This window comes from Gracilinanus agilis, chromosome 3, assembly GCF_016433145.1.
Source record: "Gracilinanus agilis isolate LMUSP501 chromosome 3, AgileGrace, whole genome shotgun sequence".
In the NCBI taxonomy this organism is placed as follows: Eukaryota; Metazoa; Chordata; class Mammalia; order Didelphimorphia; family Didelphidae; genus Gracilinanus; species Gracilinanus agilis.
The window spans coordinates 96,591,408-96,616,914 of NC_058132.1; the positions used below are offsets into that span (position 1 = coordinate 96,591,408).

At 40.1% G+C, this 25,507-nt stretch overlaps 1 protein-coding gene across 7 annotated transcripts in view; it reads right to left on the reverse strand.

The window, feature by feature from the left end:
* LOC123240510 (beta-arrestin-1) overlaps positions 1-14,755 on the reverse strand; it is a 21,884-nt gene extending 7,129 nt beyond the window's left edge. For 3 of the 7 annotated variants that reach the window (XM_044668151.1, XM_044668153.1, XM_044668152.1), the window contains exons 1-7: positions 13,639-14,755; positions 11,095-11,179; positions 10,610-10,682; positions 8,552-8,689; positions 7,719-7,802; positions 5,838-5,861; positions 2,065-2,135 (exon numbers count right to left, since the gene is read on the reverse strand). In XM_044668151.1, the coding sequence (XP_044524086.1) occupies positions 2,065-2,135; positions 5,838-5,861; positions 7,719-7,802; positions 8,552-8,689; positions 10,610-10,682; positions 11,095-11,179; positions 13,639-13,683 (520 nt within the window). In that variant the 5' untranslated portion in view covers positions 13,684-14,755. Of the gene's footprint in view, positions 1-87; positions 140-476; positions 503-2,064; positions 2,136-5,837; positions 5,862-7,718; positions 7,803-8,551; positions 8,690-10,609; positions 10,683-11,094; positions 11,180-13,638 lie in introns of all 7 variants that reach the window. The other 4 variants (XM_044668147.1, XM_044668146.1, XM_044668150.1 and 1 more) reach the window with 3 other exon arrangements.
* Between the last annotated feature and the right edge of the window lie 10,752 nt (positions 14,756-25,507).

The following is a 25,507-nucleotide window of genomic DNA, read 5'->3' on the forward strand; positions in this document are numbered from 1 at the left end:
CACACACACACACACACACACACACACACACACACACACACACACACCCCCTCCCGCCCAAACATCCACAGTCAGGATTTAGCTTACTTTGTATCAAGCTCTATGAGATTGGTATCTATGGGCGCTTCATTCTCTGGAACTAAACACAGGGAGTTAGGACATGGGGTTAGTGAGTTTACACATGAATGGTTGGCTGACCAAGTCACAGCAATGGTTGCCAACACACTGAAGAAACAGGAAGGGAGGGTGGTGGAACTAAGCATGAACTAGTCTATAGCTTGTCTATATATAGCACAGTTTAGTGAAAAGAACACTGGACTTGAAGGGAGAAGGCCTGCGTTCAAGTTGTGATGCTCCTGCTTACTAGCTGTAAGACCTTGGGTTAAGTCGTTTTCCCTCTTTAGTTTTAGTTTAGATTTAGTTCCCTCCCACAAAATGAAGGAAAGGACACTGGTCTAGCCCAGGAGGTTCTTAACCTGAAATCCCTGGACGGCTAAGGGGTCTCTGGAGGGATTTCGGTGAGTCTGTGAACTTGGGGTGGGGGGAAAAAAACAGTATCTTTATTTTCACTAATCTCTGCCTGAAAATTAGTATTCCCTTCAATTACTTTAAAAAAACCAGAGTCTTCCTTCACTGATTTCCTAAGGGGTCCATGGTGCAAAAAAAAAGGGGGGGAAAAACTCCTGGTCTAGTTGTTTTAAGTCCCTTCCAGCCTAACTCTTCTAGGGGGTGCAATGTTTCACCCCCAAGGCTAAACCCAGCATAAGACTGAAGAATTAGCAAGAGTGAGGAAATGGAAAAAGCCCATCCTCAATATGGTCCCTGAAAGCACTGGGAATCCCAAGGGGTGGATATCCAGAAGTCACTGTACTCAGCCCTTCCTTCCAAGTGGGTCTATGCTAAACTCAGTTCTAAGAACCCAGAATGGAATAGGAAAAAGTCGTCCCGATGTGGAGGTAAAAGAACCTTGCTTCAAATCTTAGCTCTGCCTTTCACTATAGGTATTCTCTTCAGCAAGCCTCTTCACTTGGGCTCAGTTTCTTCCTCATTAAAGGGGAGGAGGAAGCTGAGCTAGATGACTTCTAAGGTACCTTCCAATTAAAAATCTATGGTCCTTTGAAATTGGGAGGGAAAGGCAGGGGAGTAAAAAGAGTCTGCTGCTATCAATGCACCTCATGAGAGTCAGGAGATCCAAATTCTAGTTCTGGTTCACTATATGACTTCTATAAATTAATCTGGGCAGTATCTTTATTTGTATCATGTTGGCATGGCTTAACCATAAACAATAAATATCTCTCTGGTTAATGAAGTCTTCCTTTATCCTCCTCAACAAAAATTTTTATAACATTTTACCTACACCTCTCTCTTCTATATTTATTTTCCTCTCTCTCCTTTAGTAGTCATTTGTATTCTTGTCACACAAGCGCTTGTATTTTTCTGGTCCTCAGTTTACCCCTCTCATCTCTAAGGTTCCCTCTTACACTGACATTTTAAGGTCTACGTTGAAAAGTTTTTCCCAGTTCTGTTTTTTCTATATGTTTCTTCTATAGTTCTATAAATTCTATATATTTCTTCTATAGTTCTAAAAATTCCCTTCTAGTTCTAATATTCTACATTCTAAAGTACCTTCCAGGTATAATGATCTGCCTACTGCCATTTTCTATAATCTTCACTCCCAACTTTAATCTGATTGTGGGTCAAAAATGGACAAGAAAGATGGAAGCAAAGTAATTCCTAGTTTGACCCTCAAAAAGGAAGCAGGAGAAATCCCCATCTTGATGACCCTTCCCACTAATAATAAGCCAGAGGTGCTGGAGTGGAAAATAGAATATTGGTTCTGCCACTTCTTAGCCATGTGACCACGGGCAAATCACTTAACCACTGTGAGCCTCAAGCTTCTTTATCTGTAAAATGGGAACAATTGTACCCTCTGCACTTCATAGGGTTATCGTGAACAAAGCACTTCGGAAATCCGAAGCACTATAGAAGGGGAAGTTATTACTCTTATAATTCTGCTCAGTGGCTATGGCCCCGACCCATCCAGACTCCCACAAACACACTCACCTTCTCGGCGCACGGGCTCCTCCCTGGGCTTCGGGTGCATTAAGGTGAAGGGCAGTTCAACAGCCACATCACTGAAATAGATGGAGAGACGAGGTGAGCTCGGGTCCCATAAGCTCTCCTGGCCTAGCCCTCCTGCAGGCCCCAAGGAGATGGGCCTCTGAGATGGAGGAATAGGAGATGGGAGGGAGCAGTTCTGTGTTCAGCATTAAGAAATCAGCTGGGAGTCGGACAGCTTGGTTCCAAGGGCCAGCCCTGGTTCTGCCTTGCAGTATAACTTGGGGAAAGCAATTTCTTCCCCTCCCCAACCCACTCCTTGGCCTGGTCCTTGATTTCTTCCTCTGAAAATGGGGAAAATAATCCCTTCCCTATCTCCTTTCCAGAACAGCTATGGAAAACAAATGAGATCATGGAGAAAAAAAAAATTAATATAAAGGGCTACACACATGTGGACACAATCATACATAATTATTCAACCAAAATTTATGAGGCTTCTATTTATACAAGATCTTATAATTAGGGTTATGGATACAAAGACACATATATTATGGATTCTGATCTCAATGGGTTTATAATCAAGTTGCAGGCAGGGGGAATGGGAGATAAGTACATAAATAACTATGATAAGAAAGAAAGGAAAATAAATGTAAAGAAAAGAAGATCAAACAAAATGTTATGAAAACTGTTAAATTTAATTTAATTAATAATTTATAATTATTATATACAATAAATTACAATAATTCAATTAATAAAATTAAATTTTAATTTAATTAAAGAGAATAAAGAAAGACTTTAATAACTGGAGAGATGATCATTGTTTATGATTGAACTATGCCAATATGATAAAAATAAAGATACTATTAGCAGGTAGCTAGATGACTCTGTGTATTGAGAGCCAGACCTAGAGATGGAAGGTCCTGGGTTCAAATTTGGCATCAGATACTTTCCAGTTGTGTGACCCTGAACAAATCACTTAACCTCTATTGCCTAATCCTTAACACTATTCTGCCTTGGAGCCATATACAGTATTGATTCCAAGACAGATGGAAAAGTGTTTTAAAAAAAACTATTTCACTTAAATTAATTTACAAATTTAATGCCACACTAACCCAACTGCCAAAAGGTTCTTTTATAATATTAGACAAATTATAACAAAATGCATTTGAGTAAAAAAATGCCCACAATTACAAGGGAAATAATGAAAAAAAGTAAGAATGAAAGAAGAGTTACCAGATTTCAAACTATACTACAAAAACTATCTGGTACTGATTTAAAAAGTTAAAAAGTAGGGGGCAGTGGGTAGCTCAGTGGATTGAGAGCCAGGCCTAGAGACAGGAGGTCCTAGGTTCAAATCTGGCCTCAGACACTTCCCAGCTGTGTGACCCTGGGCAAGTCACTTGACCTCCATTGCCCACCCTTACCACTCTTCTGCCTATGAGCCAATACACAGTATTGGCTCCAAGACAGAAGGTAAGGGTTTAAAAATAAAAATAAAATAAAATAAAAAGTTAAAAAGTAGATGATAGAAAAAAAAAACCTAAGTAATCCATTACTTAGAAGTAATTAAACATAGTATTCCAAAACTCTAATCTACTAGGCACAGGATTCTCTATTTAACAAGCATTCTGAGAAAACTAGAAATCATTTTGGCAGGGAACAATCATCTTGTGCTACATGTCACAAGTTTCCAAATGGAAAATGAACTTTACAAATAGGATTATATTATTTTAGCGGCAGCTAGGTAGCATAGGAGATAGAGCACCATGCCCAGAATCGAAAAGACCTGAATTCAAATCTGGAACAAGAAGAAAGTATCTTTCAAATGTAGGATAGAAGAGAGAATTCATAACCAAACAAAAAACAGGAGAGATCACAAAAAAACAAAATTAGACCATTTTGATTATATAGACATAAAATGCTCTTGCAAAACAAAATAAATGCAATTGTAACTGCATTTATTTATTATTTGTTCATATTATTAATTATAACATTATTAATATTTATTATTATGAATTATAATATATAAATAGAAGTGAGATAAAAACATTCACATCAACTTTATCAAATAAAAGTCTAAGATATATAGGCAACTGTAACAACTATAAGACTAAGAGCCATTCTTCCAGACTCTCACTAGATTCTACCTTCTCCCTGCCAGTTATCTTCCTATATTTCTCCTCTCCTTAGCTAACCTCCTCGAAAAAGCCAGCTTCACTCAATGCTTCTACTTTTCTTCTCACTTTCTTCTAAACCCTCTAGAGCAGGGGTCAGCAACCTTTTTGGCCATGAGAGCCATAAACGCCACATTTTTTAAAATGTAATTTTGTGAGAGCCGTACAGAGCTCACAGTGCCGCTCCTGTAACAGTGCCTGAAAAAAAAATTGACTTTATGGCTCCTGCAGAAAGAGCCATATCTGGCCCTAAAAAGAGCCAGATATGGCTCAAGAGCCATACGTTGCCAACCCCTGCTCTAAAGGTTAGAATTATTTAACTGAAACTACTTTCTTTTTAAATTGCCAATTATCTTTTTTTTTTTGCTTTTTTTTTGCCAATTATCTTTTAATTGCCATACCTAACAGCTTTTATTTAATTCTCATCCTTCTTTTTTTAAAGCCATTCCATTCTATCTCAGAATCAAAACTATTAGTTGCCTTTTAGAATCCTTGTTTCCCTATAAGACTCGGCTCAGATACCACATGCTCCATGCAGCCTCTCTCTGTCTTCCCAGTTGCTATGTTAGCACTCTAATCCTTCTAAATTTGTCTTCTCCCTATTCTGTATCTTGTAAATACCTAATTAATAAGCTAACATCTCCTCATTGGAATGCAAACTTCTTGAGGGCAATGGCTGCTTTCCTTTTTATACTAATGAGACTATATTTATAAAGTACTATATGCATGCTAGCTATCATTTTGCATTGCCAGCACTTGGCACAGAGCCTAGCAAACAGCAAGCATTTAATAAATGTTTGATCAGTGACTAACTTTAACAGTAGCAATAAAATGAAAATAGAATGGATGCCACTGATTGGGAAATAATCAATCAAACTGTGATCTTGAATGTAATGGGGTATTTTTCCATCCTTAGAAACAATATGAGGAATTCAGAAGAGCATGGGAAGACTTACATGAACTGATCCAGAATTAGGAAAACAGACTCAAGAAAACAAAATATACAATGAAAACAACAATAAAAAGGCAATGGATCTCAAATTAAATGCCATGACCAATCTTGGTTAGAATATAGAAAATGGAACATGCTGCCCTCCTCAAAGGAAGAGAAACATAGATATATAAAACTATGTGCAATGTCAAGTGATTTTTTGTTGTTGTTTTAAGAACTAGTTTGAGATGGAGAAAATGTATTAGGATATGATTATAGCTTAAAAACTAAAGGCAGCATCAATCGATCATTTTCAGCCAGGGATATCCAAGAAAGCTTACAGAAGAGGTAGCATTTGAGCTGGGCTTCAAAGGACAGATAGGAAGCATGATCAAATTGAAAGTCTATTATCTATTATTTAATCTATTATCTATTATTTAGTCTATTATTAGAAAGGAACCTGGGCTATGAAGGCATGAGCAAAGGCTCTATCCCTGACTTCTTCTGTAAGCTGGGCCATTAACTGACCTGACTTTGACCACAGGTCTACATAGACCTCTGAGGAATAACACAAGACATCCAAGGTCCAATAATGGCCCTTGGGGGTCTTGCCACTGAGGGAAAAGGGGCCTGGCTGAGCTCAGGGGCAACTGGGTTATAAGGAGTTGAGTTACCTGGATGCGAGATCTCCCAACAGGCTGGCGCAGATCAGAGGAGGCAAAGGAAGAAGGCAGAGTTCAGAGTGGGAGAGACCAACCAAGTCATTCATGCAATATCTGTAGCTCCCAGTGGGGATAAATGAGGGAGTTGAGACCATCCTGGGCCACTAAGCTCTCTAGATTACATATGGAATCATGATATTGATAAGGAAATTATCAATCCTAGACTCTTTGGATTCTTGAATCTAACAATGACTCCCAATGTGTCCTTGGACGTGTCATTTTACCTACAAGCTATAAAATGAGGTGGTTAGACTAGATGATGACTAAGGTGCCTCCCAGATCCGATAGTCAATGGTCTGAGGTCTCTTCCTGAGAACACCTTCTGTGTGAGAACACCTTCTGTGTTCTAAGATCCCTTCCAGCTCTGACTTGTGTTCTAGGACCTTCTAGATCTGATAGCTATAGTGTTGTGGACCCAGGGAATTGCATCCCCCAACTTGCCGCAGGGATCCCTCCCCCTAGCTTCCTGGCATAGGATTGGTCCTGAATGGACCAATCCCATGCGGAGGGGAAAGGAGACCACGCCCCCATCTCCTGGCATGGGATTGGTGTTGAATGGACCAATCCCGTACTAGGGCGAGACCACTGCCCCCCTACTTCCAGGCACGGGATTGGTCTATATAAGGACCAATCCTGTGCCTAAGAGGAACTTTGAATCGAACTTGATTCAAAGTTTAGAGAGGTAGTTAACTTCAGCTGGAGGAAACTCCGGTTGCTTTTTCCTTCAATAAAGTTTTAAAAAGTTCAAAAGGATAGTTTTTCTTTTAGCATCCTCAATAGTTTCTATTCTAAGGTCCTTCCCAGCTCTGATATTCTCTGATCTAAGGTCCTTTCCAAAATTTGAATTCTAAATCTCTCCCATCGCTGGCATTCTGTGTCCTAAGGTACCTCCCAGCTCTAATAGTCTAAGGAAGGACAAGCTCAGAGGGGAGCAGGATGGACCTAGCTTACATCTGAATGGAAGAGTGTCTCTTGACTTTAGGTTTGGGGTCCCTCCCGCCTGACACTGTCCTAGCCTCTGAGAACAGGACCCAAGGCCATATCACTCACTTGGTAAACTTCATGCCCCGAGCAGAGAAAGGTTCCATGAGGTCTGAGATGGAGGAAGAGGAACGTGAAGAAGAAAGTGGAGGAAGAGGAAGGACATAGGAAAAAGATGGAGAAAGGTCAGGAGGCTAGAAAGGAGGGAAGAGGAAGGAGTCAAGGACAAAACAAAAGTAGAAAGGAAAAGAGGGAAGGGAGAAGAGGAAAGAAAAAGCAGCAGCAGAGCCAATAGGGAAAAAGCAGGAAGAAGAAAAGAAGGAAGAGAAAGGAAATGGGGGAAGCAGACAAGAGGATCTGAAGAAGGAAGATGGAAGGAATAGGAAGGGGGGGTGGACATGAAGGAAGAAAAGAAAGGAGAGGAATATTATTGCAGGGAGAAGGAAAAAGAGGTAGAAGAAAGATGGAGGAAAGAGATAGAGTAGGGATTAGAAGATGAAGGAAAATGGGAGGAAAAGAGGGAGAGAGGAATAGGAAGGAGGCAAGACAAGGGAGGAAAGAAGAGATGGCAGAGGAAGACCCCACACCCCTTTCACTCTCCCCAGGTGAACCCAGCCTTGAGCTAACATACTACCTCCCACATATCCCAGATGAGGACCCAATTGAGGAGGGCCAAGGGAAGCATTTGTGGAATGGACCATAGCTGAGGCTATCCTCCCTCCTCCACCCTGCCCAGGAAGCCCCCAGCTTGAGGATGATGCCTCCAAGGGAACTAAGAACTTGTTTTTGTGATGGGAAATGAAAGATGCAGGGAGAGGGGAATGGGGTAGAAGGAAGGGTAGGGCCACTTACCCTCCTCGGGAAACAACCAGCTTCACTTTGACTTTGTAGGACACGATGATTCCTAAGATCTCCTTATTTGTGCCATCCCTCAACCTGCAGTGTTTGGGGAAAAAAAACAAGTCATAAAGACAAGAGGTAGGGGAAGGAAGACTATGGAGTAGGAAGCAACAACGGCTATTTGTGACCATGCAAGGAACAGGATATTATGGAAGGAGACCTGAGCCTGGGGGCAAAGCCCCATTCTGCTAAGAACTAACTCACTAGGTAAATCTTGGGAAAAACTGAAGTATCTCAGAGTCTATCTAGTCTAACTCACATCAAAGAAGTGACCTCCTACAACATCCTGCAGCAGCAGCATCTATGGAGTTTGCTTTAAGGTTTTCAAAGCATTTCACATGTGTTATCTCATTTGATCCTCTCGACAATCATAGGAGGTCATTACTAGTATTATCCCCATTTTATAGATGAGGAAACTGAGGCAGACAGGGTCAGATAGGTAGGGTCTGAGGCAGGATTTGAACTCAGTTTCCTAATTCCATGTCCTGTGCTCTATTATCTACTGTGGCACCTTGCTGCCTAAAGTGGTCCTCATGTCTGTCTCTTTCTTTTGACACCAGAAAAGGGTTGTTTTTTTTGGTTGAGGTTTGAAGGGGAGTTGGGAGGGGGGAAGCATAATCCAAGGTTTTGTCTCTAAGGATACTTAAAGGAAGTTGGGCTTGCAGGTCTGGGGAGAGCAGTAAACAACCAGCCAAGGCCAGGGAGAGGAAATGGGAGTCATGGGTCCAGAAAAGCCTGGGGAATGGGCAGCTAAGGGGGACAGGGGAAATCAGGGGTATCCTCACAGGGTACTGGAAGCCAAGTTGGTGTCTTCATGCTTCAGCTTGCCATCCAGGGCTAGGCCTCGTTTCTCACGGTTGTTGGCCAAGAATGGGGTAAGGGTGTAGACTTTGCAGAATGTTGAACTTGGGGCCACCATATCACTGGAGAGAACAGAGGGATAACATGAAGGACTATTTCCTCCCTCCCATGGCCCAAGCAGATAGACAGGTAAGTCTCCTGTCTCCCCCTGACTATGTCTGTGTCTATGTCTGTCTGTCCCTCGGCCCTCACTTCTCCCTCTCCCTCTCTCTCTCCCCTCTCCCCTCTCTGTCTCTCCTCTCTTTCTCCTTCTGTCTCTCTCTCTCCCCTCTCTCACACCCCCTTACTTTCTGTCTTACAATCAATAATAAGTATTGATAGCAAAGCAAAAGAGCAGTAAAGGCTAGGCAACTGAGGTGAAATGGCTTACTAGGGTCACACAACTAGGAAGTGACTGAGATCAGATTTGAACTTAAGAACTCCTGTCTCTTGGTCTGGATCTCTATCCACTGAGCCACCTAGCTGCACCTAATAAATGTTTTCAATTGAATTACTTTAAAGAAATGATTGATTGATAGAATCAGAGTAGGAAGAGACCTCAATGGCCATCTAATCCAACCTCCTCTATTTTACAGATAAAGAAACTGAGGGATAAAGTCACAAAAGCATTAGACAGCAGAGTTGGAACTTTGACCCTAGGTCAGTGATGGCAAACCTATGACACGTGTGTCAACACTGACACGTGACATGCGATTGCATACAGAGAAGTATGGGGCTGCATGCCGAGGATGAAACATTTGCTGTAGTGTAGCGTAGACACTCTGTGCACTATAGATGACGATTCTACCTATATTAATTTACCAATTTTGGTTTATTAAATACAGTTATATATTACAATTACACATTTTTGTTATGAAAACTATAAATATCGTGAAATGATGGGATTTTTTTCTCGAAGTGAAACACCACCCGAGTTTTGCTCGTTTTTTTGGCAAATTTTAACACACCAAGCTCAAAAGGTTGCCCATCACTGCCCTAGGTCCTCCTGAATCAGGGCATGAGTCCTTTCCATAGTACCAAGCTGGCCTTTCCCTGACCTCCCATCACTTCAGTGATGATTATGGAACCAAGATGCCCAGCATTCCCTGGCTGGGCCCCACTAGGCAGGGAAGGAAGTCTGCTGTCACAAGTGAAAGAAATTAGGGGATCTAGTACCTGGAAGGTTATGTATTGTTTTGTATTACTTGCTTTTCCAAAAAGTCATCTGCTGGTATTGTAATATAATATGATCCACGTTTTTTATCATTCACTCTTTGGTATTATCTACTCAGGGTTTTAAAAATTATCTCCACCCTTTTCCATTAACCACTTTTTCAAAAATCCTTTGCTTTTCTTAGATTAACTGCTTTTTTAAAAAAAATCATCTAGCTATTTTCCCACTAAGAAGCATCATAGCTCAAGATATAGAGCGGGTTTAGGAAGTCTGAGAGTCCTGAGTTCAAGTATGACACACACTGCCTGCAGAGCCCTGGGCAAATCATTTAAATCTGGAAATGTCCTAGGCAACTCATGAAGTCTATAAATAGCAGGTGAGTCACCAATCTGCACTGGAGGGGAGAGAATTGTCACCCCAGGTGACACCCTCTGCTAATGAACTTGGAGGGCTAAACCAAAGGAAAAATAATTGTTTTGCATTATGTATTTTTAAAATTATCTGAAATATTGAATTATCTGCTAGGAGGAAGCTTTCACTATTCACTCACTTGGATTATTTGCTTCCAAAATTTATCTACTGCATATTGTATTATCTGTTATTAGCCACTGGTTAGTTAAGGAATTTTTTGGCTTTTTAAAAAGTTATCTATGGCATGAGGATTATGAACTAGCTTTTATTATCTGGTCTGCATTCGTGCATAAGTGTTGGGAGAGTTTGTGCTTATCCCTGGTTTTCTGAACTCCCTGATCTGATCCAGGCCACCGACAACCCGCCCCAGGAACCAAAATGATTCCTACCCATCTCAGGTTCAAGAGAGCCAACTTACTCAGCCTCCTCCACAGCCACAGGGCATTTGTACTGTGCCGTGTTGAACAGGCAGATGTCTGCATACTGGCGTACTATGGGTAGAAAGAAAACACGTCTTACCAAAGGGAAATCCTGGGGCCCCAGAGGGAGCCTACCCAAGGCAGCCCCCACAGAAGAGACTCAGGGCAACTGTGCTATTGCAACAACCCTACAAATGCCCAGAAGCACCCCATGACTCCCTCTTGTTTCCCCTGCCTGAGGTCAGCCCACCCTACTAAAACTGTGTGGTTCGCACCCCCTCAAAGGTAAGCAGTCCGTGTTATCAGCCCACATGAATGCCTCCCCCTGGACCAGAGAACAAGCAGCTGCCTGCAAGGCTCCTCCGGAGAATCTTTAACCAGGTCCAGCTTCAGGAAGAGGATGAGGAAGGCTGAGTTCTCCCTGCTTAGTCCACCAAGCCCTCCCAGGCAGATCTCACCCCCACTAGCCCTCTTCCCCAGGTACCTGAAATTTTTATCTTCTTCACTGTTTTGTTGGTATTGTTGGTGACGTGGACATTAACACTGATCGGTTCCCCATGGTAGTAGATCTGGGAGAAGGGAGAAGTCAGAGAAAAGGATGGAGGAGTCCATTGGAGTCAGGCAGGGGAAGGAAACTAGCATTTATCAATTTACAAATATGATGTCATTTGAGCCTCTGCCCACATACCTGAACTCTGATGAATGCTTTTCCTTTGTGGGGCTGTAGTTGTCATTTCTGCCTCTTTCAATCAACAAAACTGTCCCAGGCAGAAAGGAGAACCACCTTTCATCATGATTTCGATATGTCAGGAGTTTGGGGCCACTATGGGGCTCAGTGGAAAGCCAGTACTAGAGACAGGAAGTCCTGAGTTCAAATCTGGCCTCAAATACTTTCTAGCTGTGTGACCCTGGGCAAGCCACTTATCCCCAGATGCCCAGCCCTTACCACTCTTCTGCCTTGGAACCAATACCTAGCATTGATTCTAAGACAGAAGATAAAGGTTTAAAAAAATATATATGTCAGGAGTGTATGAGAAAGGGACAGAGGATAGCCCTCCTGCTAGATCCTCTCCAGGCTGTCAATGTCCCACCCACCTAGAATGGAGAGCAGGACTCTGACGCCCTTCATTCCTAGACATCCCATCTCTAAAAGGAATGCCTAGAGTGACTCCATATTCTCAGGAGTTCCCTAACTCCCCAAAGCCACCAGACACCTACTGAGGGGCTCTGGGTAGTACAAAAGCCATCAAGAATTGGGATTGGGGGGCAGTTGGGTAGCTCAGTGGATGGAGAGCCAGGCCCAGAAATGGGAGGTCCTGAGTTCAAATCTGACTTCAGACACTTCCTGGCTGTGTGACCCTGGGCAAGTCACTTGACCCCCACTGCCTAGCCCTTACCATTCTTTTGCCTTGGAACCAATACACAGTATTGATTCCAAGGCGGAAGGTAAGGGTTTAAAAAAAAATTGAGATCAACTCACTCTATTGCAAATATTAATAATATGCAAATAGGTTTTGAACCATGACATGTGTAAAACCCAGTAGAATTGCTTGTCAGCTCCAGAAGTGGGGAGGGAAAAAACATGAATCATGGAAGCATGGAAAACTATTCTAATTTAATTAACTAATTAATTAAATTGAAAAAAAAAGAATTGGGATCATTTCTTTCCCTGACAATATTAATAGCAACACTAACAAAAGCATTTATATAGCATTTTAAGGTTGGCAAAGCACTTTACAAATGTTATCTCATTTGATCCTCATGACCACACTGGGGCAAGATGCGCTTATTATCCCCATTTAAGATAAGGAAAGTGAGGCAGACAGCAGTTAAATGTCTAGATCCAGATTGGAACTCAGGTCTTCCTGACACCTAGGTCCAAACCCTGTTGGCCTCAGTTTCCTCATCTATAAAATGAACTCAGAAAGGAAAAAGGCAAACCTCTCCAGTATCCTTGCCAAGAAAATCCCCCAAATCCCAAATGGGATTATGAAGAGTCAGATACAACTAAAAAATAACTACACAGTAACGTGGCTATGAGAAAAGATTCAGTCCCCCTTTCAGCACTGGATTATCCTGAACAAAACCCAATCTCAGGAGAGTCTGGAGAATGTGTTGCCTTTATTCACTCGTAACATGCAGGGGCACGAAGAGGGAAGGGTAAGGGAGCAAGATCACACACACAAAGCAGAGAATCTAAGACTTGTCCATCTGCAACCTGAGCGTAAGGCACTCCTCTTTAACCTCCTTAGCCAATGGTCATCCTCCCTCCACCTAAAGGCCTCCAGCAATGGGCAGCCTATTCTACTTTGCCTGACTCTCACGTTGGGAGGTTTTTCCTTTTATATTGATCTCAGTCAATCAATCAATCATTCAACAAGCTTTTATTGCTCCTATTCTAGGCCCTAGAGCAGTGATGGCAAACCTGTGACTCCCATTTTCAATGACATGCAGCCACATGCAGCGGCATACAGAGAAGTGTGGGGCCACATGCCAAGGATGAAACATTTGCCATAGGGTAGTGTAGACACTCTATGCACTATAGATGACAATTCTACCTATATTAACTTACCTATTTTGGTTTATTAAATATAATTATGTATTACTATTATACATTTTTGTTATTTAAACTAGAAATATCATGAAATGATGGCTTTTTTCTCGAAGTGACACACCACCTGAGTTATGCTCGATTTTTTGGCAAATTTTGACATACCAAGTTCAAAAGGTTGCCCATCACTGCCCTAGAGATACACAGAATAAAGTAATTCCTACCCTTGAGGAGTTGACATTCTCTCCCGATCCCCGTCCAACCCTCAAATGATCCTAGTAGTGTTTTCCCGGGCCCAAACAAACCACATCTCATCCTCTTTCTATGCAACAAAGCTTCAGATAGTTTGTGCCCACGAAAATCTTCTTTCAGTCTTGAGTTCGAATCTCTGGAGAATCATGGGAAAGTCCTGGCTGTGTCCTCAAGGCTGCCCTCCCCACCCTAGCTCTTGAAACGCAGAGGGCCCATCACCCTTACCTCCTTGTCCAGAGAGGCCTCCAAGTGCAAGGGCTTGTCAGACATCAGAAACTGACGAGTGGTCTCGGCCGTGGGCTGCGGGCCAGGCCGCTCCGGGGCATACTGGACCTTTCGGATCACCAGGCGCACAGAATTCCTGGAAAAGCCAGGAATGAGAAGAGATGATCAGACCATTCAGTGCCCAATGCTTTCCCCTTCTCCAGAACACTCTCTAATTCCCCCAAACCCCAGAGGACCGAGTCCAACCTCCTCATCCTCGAATTAAAGGCTTTCTAGGGTCTGACTTACCCTCACTTTCTATTTTTTCTCCCCTCCATGGACCCAAGGTCCTGGGAACTTCAGACTCTCTAGAACACAGCCCATTTCTTCCTCCCTCTGTCCTTTGGTTCCATCATTCTCCTTGCCTAGAACATTTCCAATTTTTCCAGTTTCCAATTCTCCAAATCCTACTTTCAAGTAGGGCTTTTTTTTTTTTTTTTAAATTGGGCTTTCAAGGCCAATAAAAATGTAGAACAAATTTTTATTCTTAGAATAAAAAGCTTTCAAGGCCCAATTCAAGGCCCACTTAATCTAAAAAGCTTTCCCCACCCAGCTCCCTTCTCTGAGCCTGTCCAGCTCTGATTGTTTCTAGCACAAAGCAGAGGACTCGTGTTTCTTTCATTTATTGCAGTGAGTCTTGGTGGGTTCTCTGGGATCTGCCCAATTGATGCTTCCCTCCCTTTCTCCTGCTTTCCCCCGGCATAAGGCTGCTAGTGATGATGATGATGATCGTTTAGTGAGGAGGATCCACTGAGCTGAAGGTTCTGATGGAGCACTTAGGGCAGGGGATGGAGACTCGGAGAGGATCTGTGGTTTCAGGGATAGAGAGGAAGTCTCAGTGAGGGGAGAAAGGACTCAGAGAAGGGAATGGAGGCTCAGGAAGGGCAGAGGGGAAAGAATGGGGATGAAGAATCACCAAACGAGAGTGAGGGCTCCGTGAGGAGAACTAGGAGGCTTGGTGGAGTGGCATGATGCAGTGGGAAGAATACTGATGACCTGGGTTCAAATCTCAGCTCTACCACTTCCTTCCAGTATGACCCTAGGCTAATTACCTGTCTCTGGATTGTCTCCTCATCTGCAAAATGAGGTGTGATGGCTAAATAACCCTCTCAGGTCCCTTTTGGCTCTACATCTATGACTCCTGAGGGGATGGAGAGTTTAGCCAGGGATAGGACTAATTAAGAAGGGGAAAGGTGACAGCTTACAGAGGATACAGGGTACTCAGTGAGGGGGATGAAAGCCCAGGGAAAATAAAAGAGACTTAGTGCCAAGTAGGAGGACTCGGTGAGTCACTGAAAAATGGTTTAGTCAAGGGGGCAGCTGGGTAGCTCAGTGGATTGAGAACCAGGCCTAGAGATGGGAGGTCCTGGGTTCAAATCTAGACTCAGACACTTCCCAGCTGTGTGACCCTGGGCAAGTCACTTGACCCCCATTGCCTAGCCCTTACCACTCTTCTGCCATGGAGCCAAAACACAGTATTGACACCAAGACGGAAGGTATGGGTTTAAAAAATTTTAATTTAATTTAATTTAAAAAATGGTCAGAGGAATGAGGACTCAGTGAGGGGACCAAGGCTGAGGGCTCAGACTGAGCCTTCCAGCCAAAATTGTCACCAGAATTGCCTGCAGTATAAGAAGTGACCACCAGATGGTGAACCCAGCCCATACCAGCAGGCCGAGGATTCCTGGGTCTCTGGATTCTCTCCTTGAGTTCCACCTTCACCCACCTACCTGGGCTGCCCAGGCCAGGAGTGTGATAACCTTAGAATAAAAAGCCCCCCATCACCACCCCCAACCTTTACCTTCTTTTGCCTTCGGGGTCTATTGACTTAACCCCACCACCACCACTGCAATTTCCAACATGGCATTCAAGCCTATCCTTTTCCTCTTCTCTGTCCATAGTTCTCCCTCATGCCAGATGGTGTCTGATGCTAACTCCTCTCTTGGAAATCTCTTCCCTGATTAGCCCATACCACCCCTCAACACTGGCCTCTACATTCCCTGAGGAAGAGAGGCTGCTACCCTTCCTTGAATATAAAGAAGAACCAGCCACCAGAGACTGCCAGAACACGAGGGATGTGGCTCCTACCCTGGATCCAGCTGGGGTCTGAGAGATAATCAATATACCCAGTCTACTCTAGATTCCAAAAGAGAGCTTCTACCCTATACATTCTCATTTCTTCTTTGGTCTCAGGTTACAGATGGGGAAAACTGAGACTCAGAGGGGAATAGTGCCCTCTTTAAAGCCACAAGAGCATTTCAGTGATTGATAGAAGACAGAACCACTTTCTGCCCAGGATCCCCCACTCCCCACCCGTACACAATGCTGTGTGCCATCTCTGAGCCCTGCTGGATGCCCACCTCCTCCCTCCACTGGAGGCAAGCCCGTCTTAGTTACCGTTTGTGAGTCTTCTCCTCCAGATTTTCTGCACAGAAGGCTTTGACTTCATAGTCCACACCACAGGCCTGCAAGAAGTTGAGGTACTAAATTGGGATTGGGGACTAGGTATCCCACAGACTAGAGGTTCAAGAATCCCTTCCACTGGGGTCAGCACAGGAAAGCCCAAAGAACCTATGGTTGAGAGTCAGGAGATCTGGGTTCCAGTCCCAGCTCTGCCACAGACTCTGTGTGACCTTGGGCTAATCACTTTCCCCCTTTGAGACTCAATATCCTCATTTGTAGAGCAGCCCCAGTGATGCAATGGATAGAGTACTAGGCTTAAAGTCAGGAGGACCCATCTTTGTGAGTTCAAATCTGGCCTTGGATACTAGCTTGGTGACTTTGGGCAAGTCTTACTTAAGCCTTTTGACTCAGTTTTCTCATCTGCAAAATAAACTAGAGAAGGAGATGGCAAACCATTCCAATATCTTGTGCCAAAAAAAATGGGGTCACAGGGTTTAACATGACTGAAATGTCTGAACAATAACAAAAGTCCTCATTTGTAAAGCTTAGACAATCTGAGATCCCTTCTAGGTCTGGCATCTGCAATTCTACATTCTATAAAGGGATTTCAGTTCTTTTAACCTAGGTCCCTCACAGGGTTAACTCTGAGCAAGCCATTTCCATATGGGCAGTTTCCATGCCAATTCTACCCCTCAGAGAACCCAGGGCTCACCCAGGGTGAGACCATTCTTTCTGCCTAACTTCATTCTGCTGGATCAGACAGAGAAATTTCCTGAAACAAATTTCAGGCTACAAAAGTCAGCTCTAATGTGCTGGAAAATACAGAAGCTGTCTCATCACCCCTAGGAGACAAGAGGGTTGGTAGTTATTTGACAGATAAAGAAAGTGACAGACTAGAAGGGGGGGGAAAGGCATTCTCTTCCTTTATACTCAGGCACCTCCGAAGTCCAACACCAACAGGGACCTAAGGATGAGTTACAGAATCATAGAATGTCAGAGTCAAGAGGAATCTTAGAACACAAAACATCTGAGTTGAGACACATCAGGGCATTGAATGTTGGAACAAAGCACACAGAACGTCAAATACAAGGGACCTTGGGGCACAAGACATTATACCTGGAAGACTTGGAAATGCAGAGACGGTCAGATCTTGAGCAGGACTTCGAGCACAACCTCTTTATTTTTTTTTTTTAGACCCTTACTTTCTGTCTTAATACAACTCTAAGGCAGATGAGGAAGAGCTAGGCAAACAGGATTAAGTGGCTTGTCTATGTTCACATAACTAAGAAGTATATGAGATCAGATTTGAATCCAGATCCTCCTGACTCCAGGTCTGGCACTCTATCCACCGTGCCACCTAGCAGTCCCACAATGAAGGGAAGTGACTTGCCCAAAGTCACCCAATTAAAAGCAAGTTCCTTTTTGTAGCAAATGCAAGCTACTCTTGGTTCTCCAAAGGCAGGAAAGAACACTGGCCCAAATAAACCAAACTACTTGATAAATCAAAATGAAACCAAGTCTATTTAACTTTGGAATGGATTATAATAATTTCTGGTGACAGTACATCCTGACTTTGAAAGGCTCAGGTTCCTATCAGGATGAATCTGCCTTCCCCAACCACTCCTTGACAGATACAAATCTTGAAGATTTCCCCCCTCCCTTCCCTCTAAATCTCTGCAAATCCCTGCCCTACCAACCTTCAAGGTCCTAGAAGTCTCTTCCTTGACCACATCAATCTACATGGTTCCCAGCCTCTTCTGTACCTCTAGCACAGGACCAGCTCTTCTAAAACCTCAGTCACAGACCCTCAAAACCAGAAGAGATCTTGGGGGGGGGGGGGGCAGCTAGTCAAATGCACAGAAATTCCCAACAGAGAATCACCCATCAGGAGCAGTTGGGTAGTACAGTGGATCAGTGGATAGAGCCTGCAGTCACGAAGACCTGGGTTCAAATCTGGCCTCAGACACTTCCTCAAGGTGTGACCCTGGGAAAATCACTTAAGCCTGTTTTCCTAGCCCTTGCCCTTCTGTCTTAGAGTGTTTACTACTAAGACAAAAAGTAAAAAAAAAAATCACCCACCAGTCTCTGTATGAAAATATTCTGTCCCTTTCCCTCCCTAGCTTCTCAGGCATCCCAATCCCATTTGTGAGCAGCTCAAATCCTGTGAGTTTTTCCTCCTCCACAGCCAATATCTGCTCCACCTATATACCCCACCCATCCCACCTCCCTCTTTCTTCCCCATGCTTTTCCCAGCTTAAGAAAAATCTCCTTCCTCTTCCTTCTGCCGGATCCTCCAAGCCTCTACACGCCCCACCTCCCCCTCAGCTAAACATCTGCAGCCCCCTGAATCATGGTTCCTATGAAAGACCCTCCAGACCCCTCACTCTCCGGATTGGTCCAGTCTAGACACACACTAGTTTGTCAGTGGCCTTCCTCAACCCAAAGCTCCCGACTGTGCTCTGGCCAGGAGAGACAACGAGGGGGCTGTCCTGCCTCCCCTCTGGAGGCTAGACCCCTATTCCTTTTGCCCAACATCCTATTCTCTGGGTCTGGAGTTTTGGGGGGTTAGTTTGGTTTTTTTGGCTTCATTTTACTGATGCATCAAGTGGAGAAACCCATGACAAGCCGCAGGTTTTTCTCTCGTGAACTCCTATCTAGTCACATCTCACTGATCTTTTCCTTGAGCAACTGATTTTAAGATACCAAATGTAATCACGAGAGCATTTTGTAACTGTTTCGCAATATCACGGATCATGGTAACAAATGCTTCGTAGGTCACGTACTTAATATCTTAATAAAATCTTAGAATATAATATAATCCTACTTAATAATAAATTTATAATTTACTAAAAAATAGAACATATTCTACTATAATAATATAAATATATAATTAATATAATTAAAATACTAAAATCCTAGAATATAATATAATCCCACTTAATAATAAACACCTAATTTAATATATAATAGAAAATATTATAATGTAATAATATAAATATATAATTAAAACAATAATAAAATCCTAGGATATAATATAATCCCACTTAATAATGAATATATAATTTAATGTATAATAGAAAATATTATAATATAATAACATAAATATGTAATTAAAATAATAATAAAATCCTAGAATATAATCCCACTTAATAATAAATATATAATTTAATATATAATAGAAAATATTATGATATAACATAAATATATAATTAATATAATTAAAATTATAAAACCCTAGAATATAATCCCACTTAATAATGAATATATAATTTAATGTATAATAGAAAATATTATAATATAATAACATAAATATGTAATTAAAATAATAATAAAATCCTAGAATATAATCCCACTTAATAATAAATATATAATTTAATATATAATAGAAAATATTATGATATAACATAAATATATAATTAATATAATTAAAATTATAAAACCCTAGAATATAATCCCACTTAATAATGAATATATAATTTAATGTATAATAGAAAATATTATAATATAATAACATAAATATGTAATTAAAATAATAATAAAATCCTAGAATATAATCCCACTTAATAATAAATATATAATTTAATATATAATAGAAAATATTATGATATAACATAAATATATAATTAATATAATTAAAATTATAAAACCCTAGAATATAATCCCACTTAATAATGAATATATAATTTAATGTATAATAGAAAATATTATAATATAATAACATAAATATGTAATTAAAATAATAATAAAATCCTAGAATATAATCCCACTTAATAATAAATATATAATTTAATATATAATAGAAAATATTATGATATAACATAAATATATAATTAATATAATTAAAATTATAAAACCCTAGAATATAATCCCACTTAATAATGAATATATAATTTAATGTATAATAGAAAATATTATAATATAATAACATAAATATGTAATTAAAATAATAATAAAATCCTAGAATATAATCCCACTTAATAATAAATATATAATTTAATATATAATAGAAAATATTATGATATAACATAAATATATAATTAATATAATTAAAATTATAAAACCCTAGAATATAATCCCACTTAATAATGAATATATAATTTAATGTATAATAGAAAATATTATAATATAATAACATAAATATGTAATTAAAATAATAATAAAATCCTAGAATATAATCCCACTTAATAATAAATATATAATTTAATATATAATAGAAAATATTATGATATAACATAAATATATAATTAATATAATTAAAATTATAAAACCCTAGAATATAATCCCACTTAATAATGAATATATAATTTAATGTATAATAGAAAATATTATAATATAATAACATAAATATGTAATTAAAATAATAATAAAATCCTAGAATATAATCCCACTTAATAATAAATATATAATTTAATATATAATAGAAAATATTATGATATAACATAAATATATAATTAATATAATTAAAATTATAAAACCCTAGAATATAATCCCACTTAATAATGAATATATAATTTAATGTATAATAGAAAATATTATAATATAATAACATAAATATGTAATTAAAATAATAATAAAATCCTAGAATATAATCCCACTTAATAATAAATATATAATTTAATATATAATAGAAAATATTATGATATAACATAAATATATAATTAATATAATTAAAATTATAAAACCCTAGAATATAATCCCACTTAATAATGAATATATAATTTAATGTATAATAGAAAATATTATAATATAATAACATAAATATGTAATTAAAATAATAATAAAATCCTAGAATATAATCCCACTTAATAATAAATATATAATTTAATATATAATAGAAAATATTATGATATAACATAAATATATAATTAATATAATTAAAATTATAAAACCCTAGAATATAATCCCACTTAATAATGAATATATAATTTAATGTATAATAGAAAATATTATAATATAATAACATAAATATGTAATTAAAATAATAATAAAATCCTAGAATATAATCCCACTTAATAATAAATATATAATTTAATATATAATAGAAAATATTATGATATAACATAAATATATAATTAATATAATTAAAATTATAAAACCCTAGAATATAATCCCACTTAATAATGAATATATAATTTAATGTATAATAGAAAATATTATAATATAATAACATAAATATGTAATTAAAATAATAATAAAATCCTAGAATATAATCCCACTTAATAATAAATATATAATTTAATATATAATAGAAAATATTATGATATAACATAAATATATAATTAATATAATTAAAATTATAAAACCCTAGAATATAATCCCACTTAATAATGAATATATAATTTAATGTATAATAGAAAATATTATAATATAATAACATAAATATGTAATTAAAATAATAATAAAATCCTAGAATATAATCCCACTTAATAATAAATATATAATTTAATATATAATAGAAAATATTATGATATAACATAAATATATAATTAATATAATTAAAATTATAAAACCCTAGAATATAATCCCACTTAATAATAAATCTATAATTTAATATATTATATGTTATGATATAGTAATATAATATAAATAATATAATTAAAATAATAATAAAATCCTAGAATCCTAGAGAGTACTGAGTTCAATTTGTATCTCAATCAAGAATCTTCTCTACACTTTCCCTAAGAAGTGCTTCTCTAGCCTCAGCATACAGCCCTCCAGCGATGAGCAGCTCACTACCAATAAGTCAATTCTATCACTCACTTCATTTTGACTTCACTCTGGCCCTGATACTTCATACCTTCCCCTCACTAAGGTCCTGGGGAAGCCTGAACTCTTCCCACTCTTTTCTGTCGAGATGCGGTCGTCTCACCTCCTGTCAGGTCTTTGTGAGGGAGGATCAAGAACTTTAATCCAGAGGCAACAAGCAAAACTGGACTTACCTTCCCTGTGTCCTCCGGCCCTGGCTGAAGTGTGACAGAGCAGGGCAAGTTTGGAGGGATCTGCAGAGGAAAGAGCTGAGGGTTAGCAACATCTTGAAAGTCTAAGCTCAGGGGCAGCTGGTCCTCAGTGGTTAGAAATCCACTGAGATTTCTAGAGATGGGAGGTCCTGAGTTCAAATCTGGTCTTGGACACTTCCTAGCTGTGTGACCCTGGGCATTATCACTTTACAATCCATTGCCTACCCCTTACCGTTCTTCTGCCTTATAGCCAATACACAGTATTGATTCTAAAATGGAAGGTATGGGTTTAAAAAAAAAAAAAAAAAAGGATAAACTCCCCCATCAGACCGGTTTCTCTCTGAGGACAAGAGCCATGTCTCTCCCTCAGTCCTCATACTTTCTGTGGGAAGGGACCACATAGAGTATCTCTCTCCCATTGGACCAGGACACTGTGGTTCACTCTCCATTGCCCAAAGCAGCACCGCCAGAGAGCATTCGGGAATAAACCAGAGATCATCCGGGAATCCAGGCTGTGGGAACAGTGGGGATGATGGTGCTGCTAGGGATGATGGTGCCAGTGAGGTCCCTTCCCAGCCTCCCATCCCCACACTTCTACTGAGCTGAATCAGGCACATGCTCACAGCTGGAAGAGGGAGCCCTTTAAATGTCTGTGCAGCTCAGTCCCTGGAGGGAGCTGTTCCCCAGCAGGTGCCAGCTTCCACGGAATGTTGTTGGAGAAAAGGTGTTGATGGCCCTTGGGCTAATTTTAGGCAGTAATTACTGAACTCTCACAGACCTGAATTTCTTCCTTCTTCTTCCCTGTGTTCCCACCTCCCCCACAGGACCCTGTAATCAGGCCAGGCATTAGGAAGGTGTCAGTTCTGGGCCAGTCAGAGCTTGGACAGAGCTAACCCTCAGCTCTTTCCTCTGCAGATCACCTCCAAACTTGCCCTGCTCTGCACACTTCACAGTGTGGTGAAAAGCTTTCTGGCTCCATGTAAGATTCCAGATGTGAACTTGAACCCAATTTCCCCTCTAAGGCCTCAGTTTTTTCTTCTGTAAAATGTGGTTGTACCTAAAATCTCTAAAATTCCTTCTAACTCTCATAGTATATCCCATCCCCTTTTTAAATTTTTTTTGTGTTTTATTAGTTTTTTTACCACCCCCTTTTTTTAAACCCTTACCTCTCTCTTAGAATCAAATACCAAATCCTCCAATTGGTATTGAAAGCCCTTTATCACCTGCCCCCTCTTACCTTCCACTCATCTTCTTTTTTCAAAAGCCCTTACCTTCTAGCTAAGTGGTTCAATGGATAGTAAAACAAGCCTAGAGATGGGAGATTCTGATTTCAAATGTGGCCTCAGTCACTTCCTAGCTGTGTGACCCTGGGCAAGTCACTTATCCCACCCACCACCCACCCCTTGCCTAACCCTTACCACTCTTCTGCCTTAGAACTGATACAGAGTATTGATTCTAAGAAGGTAAGAATTCTAAGAAGGAAGGTAAGAATTTAAAAAAAAAAAAAAAGGCTTTATCTTCTGTCTTAGAATCAATACTAAGTATCATTTCCAAGGAAGAAGTAAGGGCTAGGCAATTGGGGGTTAAGTGACTTATCCACACCGGGGCAGTATCTGAGGCCAGATTTAAATCCAGGACTTCTTATCTCCAGGCTTGGCAGCCCCTATATATGCTTGAAAGGTTCCTTGTAGTGGAGACAATGGGGTGCCTGTCCTAAGGTCCCTTCCCCTCCTAGGCTTTGAAGCTCCTTCCAGCTCTGGCATTCCATGCCCCTGTGCTCTAAGGTCTTGTCCAACTCTGAGCATCAGTGAGATGAGGGCATTGGCCTAAATGACGTCTGATTTCCCGTCTAACTCTAAATCTCTGATCCTAGGATCAAAGGTAAATCATCTGGTCTTATGAGAATTCTGGAGGGAGTTAGATTAGACCATTTCTGAGGTCCCTTTTCTAAATCTAGGGCCTCAGTCTATTTCTAAACATGCAGCTTAAAATCACAGCAAACACCCCATTGATTCATATTGAGTTTGTTGCCAATGAAGAAAAGCACCGGGGTTTTCTCTCATGAACTGCTAGCAGTCCAGACATGCCTCCCCTTCCCTATACGGCCAACTGCCCTCTCTCCCTGTTTCATTTAGACTGGTTCCACTGTTCCAGCCCAAGATCTTTTTAGATCTTGATTCAAACATCCCACACTTTAGTTGCCTCCTTCTGGTGTGGTATCATCTACAGATCTGCTCAGTGTGTCTGTCATCTCCACCTTCACCCAAATCACTGACCAAAAATGTGGACTAGTCCTGAGCTAGGTGGGAATGGAAACTCTGAAGGAATTTACAAAGAGCTCCCTCTTTAGGATCATAGAATCTAGAGCCAGAAGAGATCTCAGAGGTCACAAAGTTCAATATTTTAGGTCTTTATCTTTCAGTTGAGGCAAATGAGGTCCAGAGAGAAAAAGAGATATTTGACCAAAGTCACATGGTTAGAGAGTTGGAATTTGAACTCGGGTTCTCTGAATTCAAATTCTGGGCGAACTTTCCATTATTACTTGTTTCCTCAATTTGCTCCTTTACAATACTTCTTGCTGAGTGTGAATCATTTAGCCAGTTCTGTGTCCTTCCTCTCCTTACTGGTCCTATTACTGGCTTTCTTTGGATTTTAAAACTAAGCCCTCTCTGTTGCTGGTTCATCTTGGAGTTCTTTGGGCCTCCTTGCCCTAGAAAAGCCTACCATCCTGTGGCCTGCTCATCCTGGGATGATCTTCTACAACAGTGATTCCTAAAGTGGGTGCCACCGTCCCCTGGTGGGTGCTGCAGCAATCCAGGGGAGCGGTGATGGCCACAGGTGCATTTATCTTTCCTATTAATTGCTATTAAAATTTTTTAAAAAATTAATTTCCAGGGGGCTAAGTATTATTTTTTCTGGAAAGGGAGAGGTAGGCCAAAAAAGTTTGGGAACCACTGTTCTACAAGCTCTGCCTCATCTTCTGCCACTAGTGAGATCCACCTGAAGCCTTCATTTGGTTGAGAAGCCCAGGACAGCCTGCCTTCATTCCCCTTCCAGTCAGTGCCTGACTTCGACTTTGTTTGGGCTTTGAAACTATGTCCCTGTGCCAGGCACTTTATTCCTTCCCTGTCTCTCCCCCTTCATAGCTCCTTTTTGGTGTCTTGTCTTCCTTTACTAGAAAGTAAACTACTTAAATTTGTACTGGTGGTTCCTATAAGAATCAAGTGAGGAGAACAATTTATACAATAATAGCAATACTGTGAGGAAAAATAATTTTGAAAGATATACCAACTCTGATCAATATGATAACCAAGTACAATGGACTCAAGATGAAACACGCTACTTCCCTCATGATAGAAAGGTGATAAACACAGAGTATAGATTGACTTTTTTTTTCCCAGAAAAATCTGGAAAAACATGAACTGGTGCAAAGTAAAGAACCAGAAGAAAAGGGTAGACAGTAACAAAAA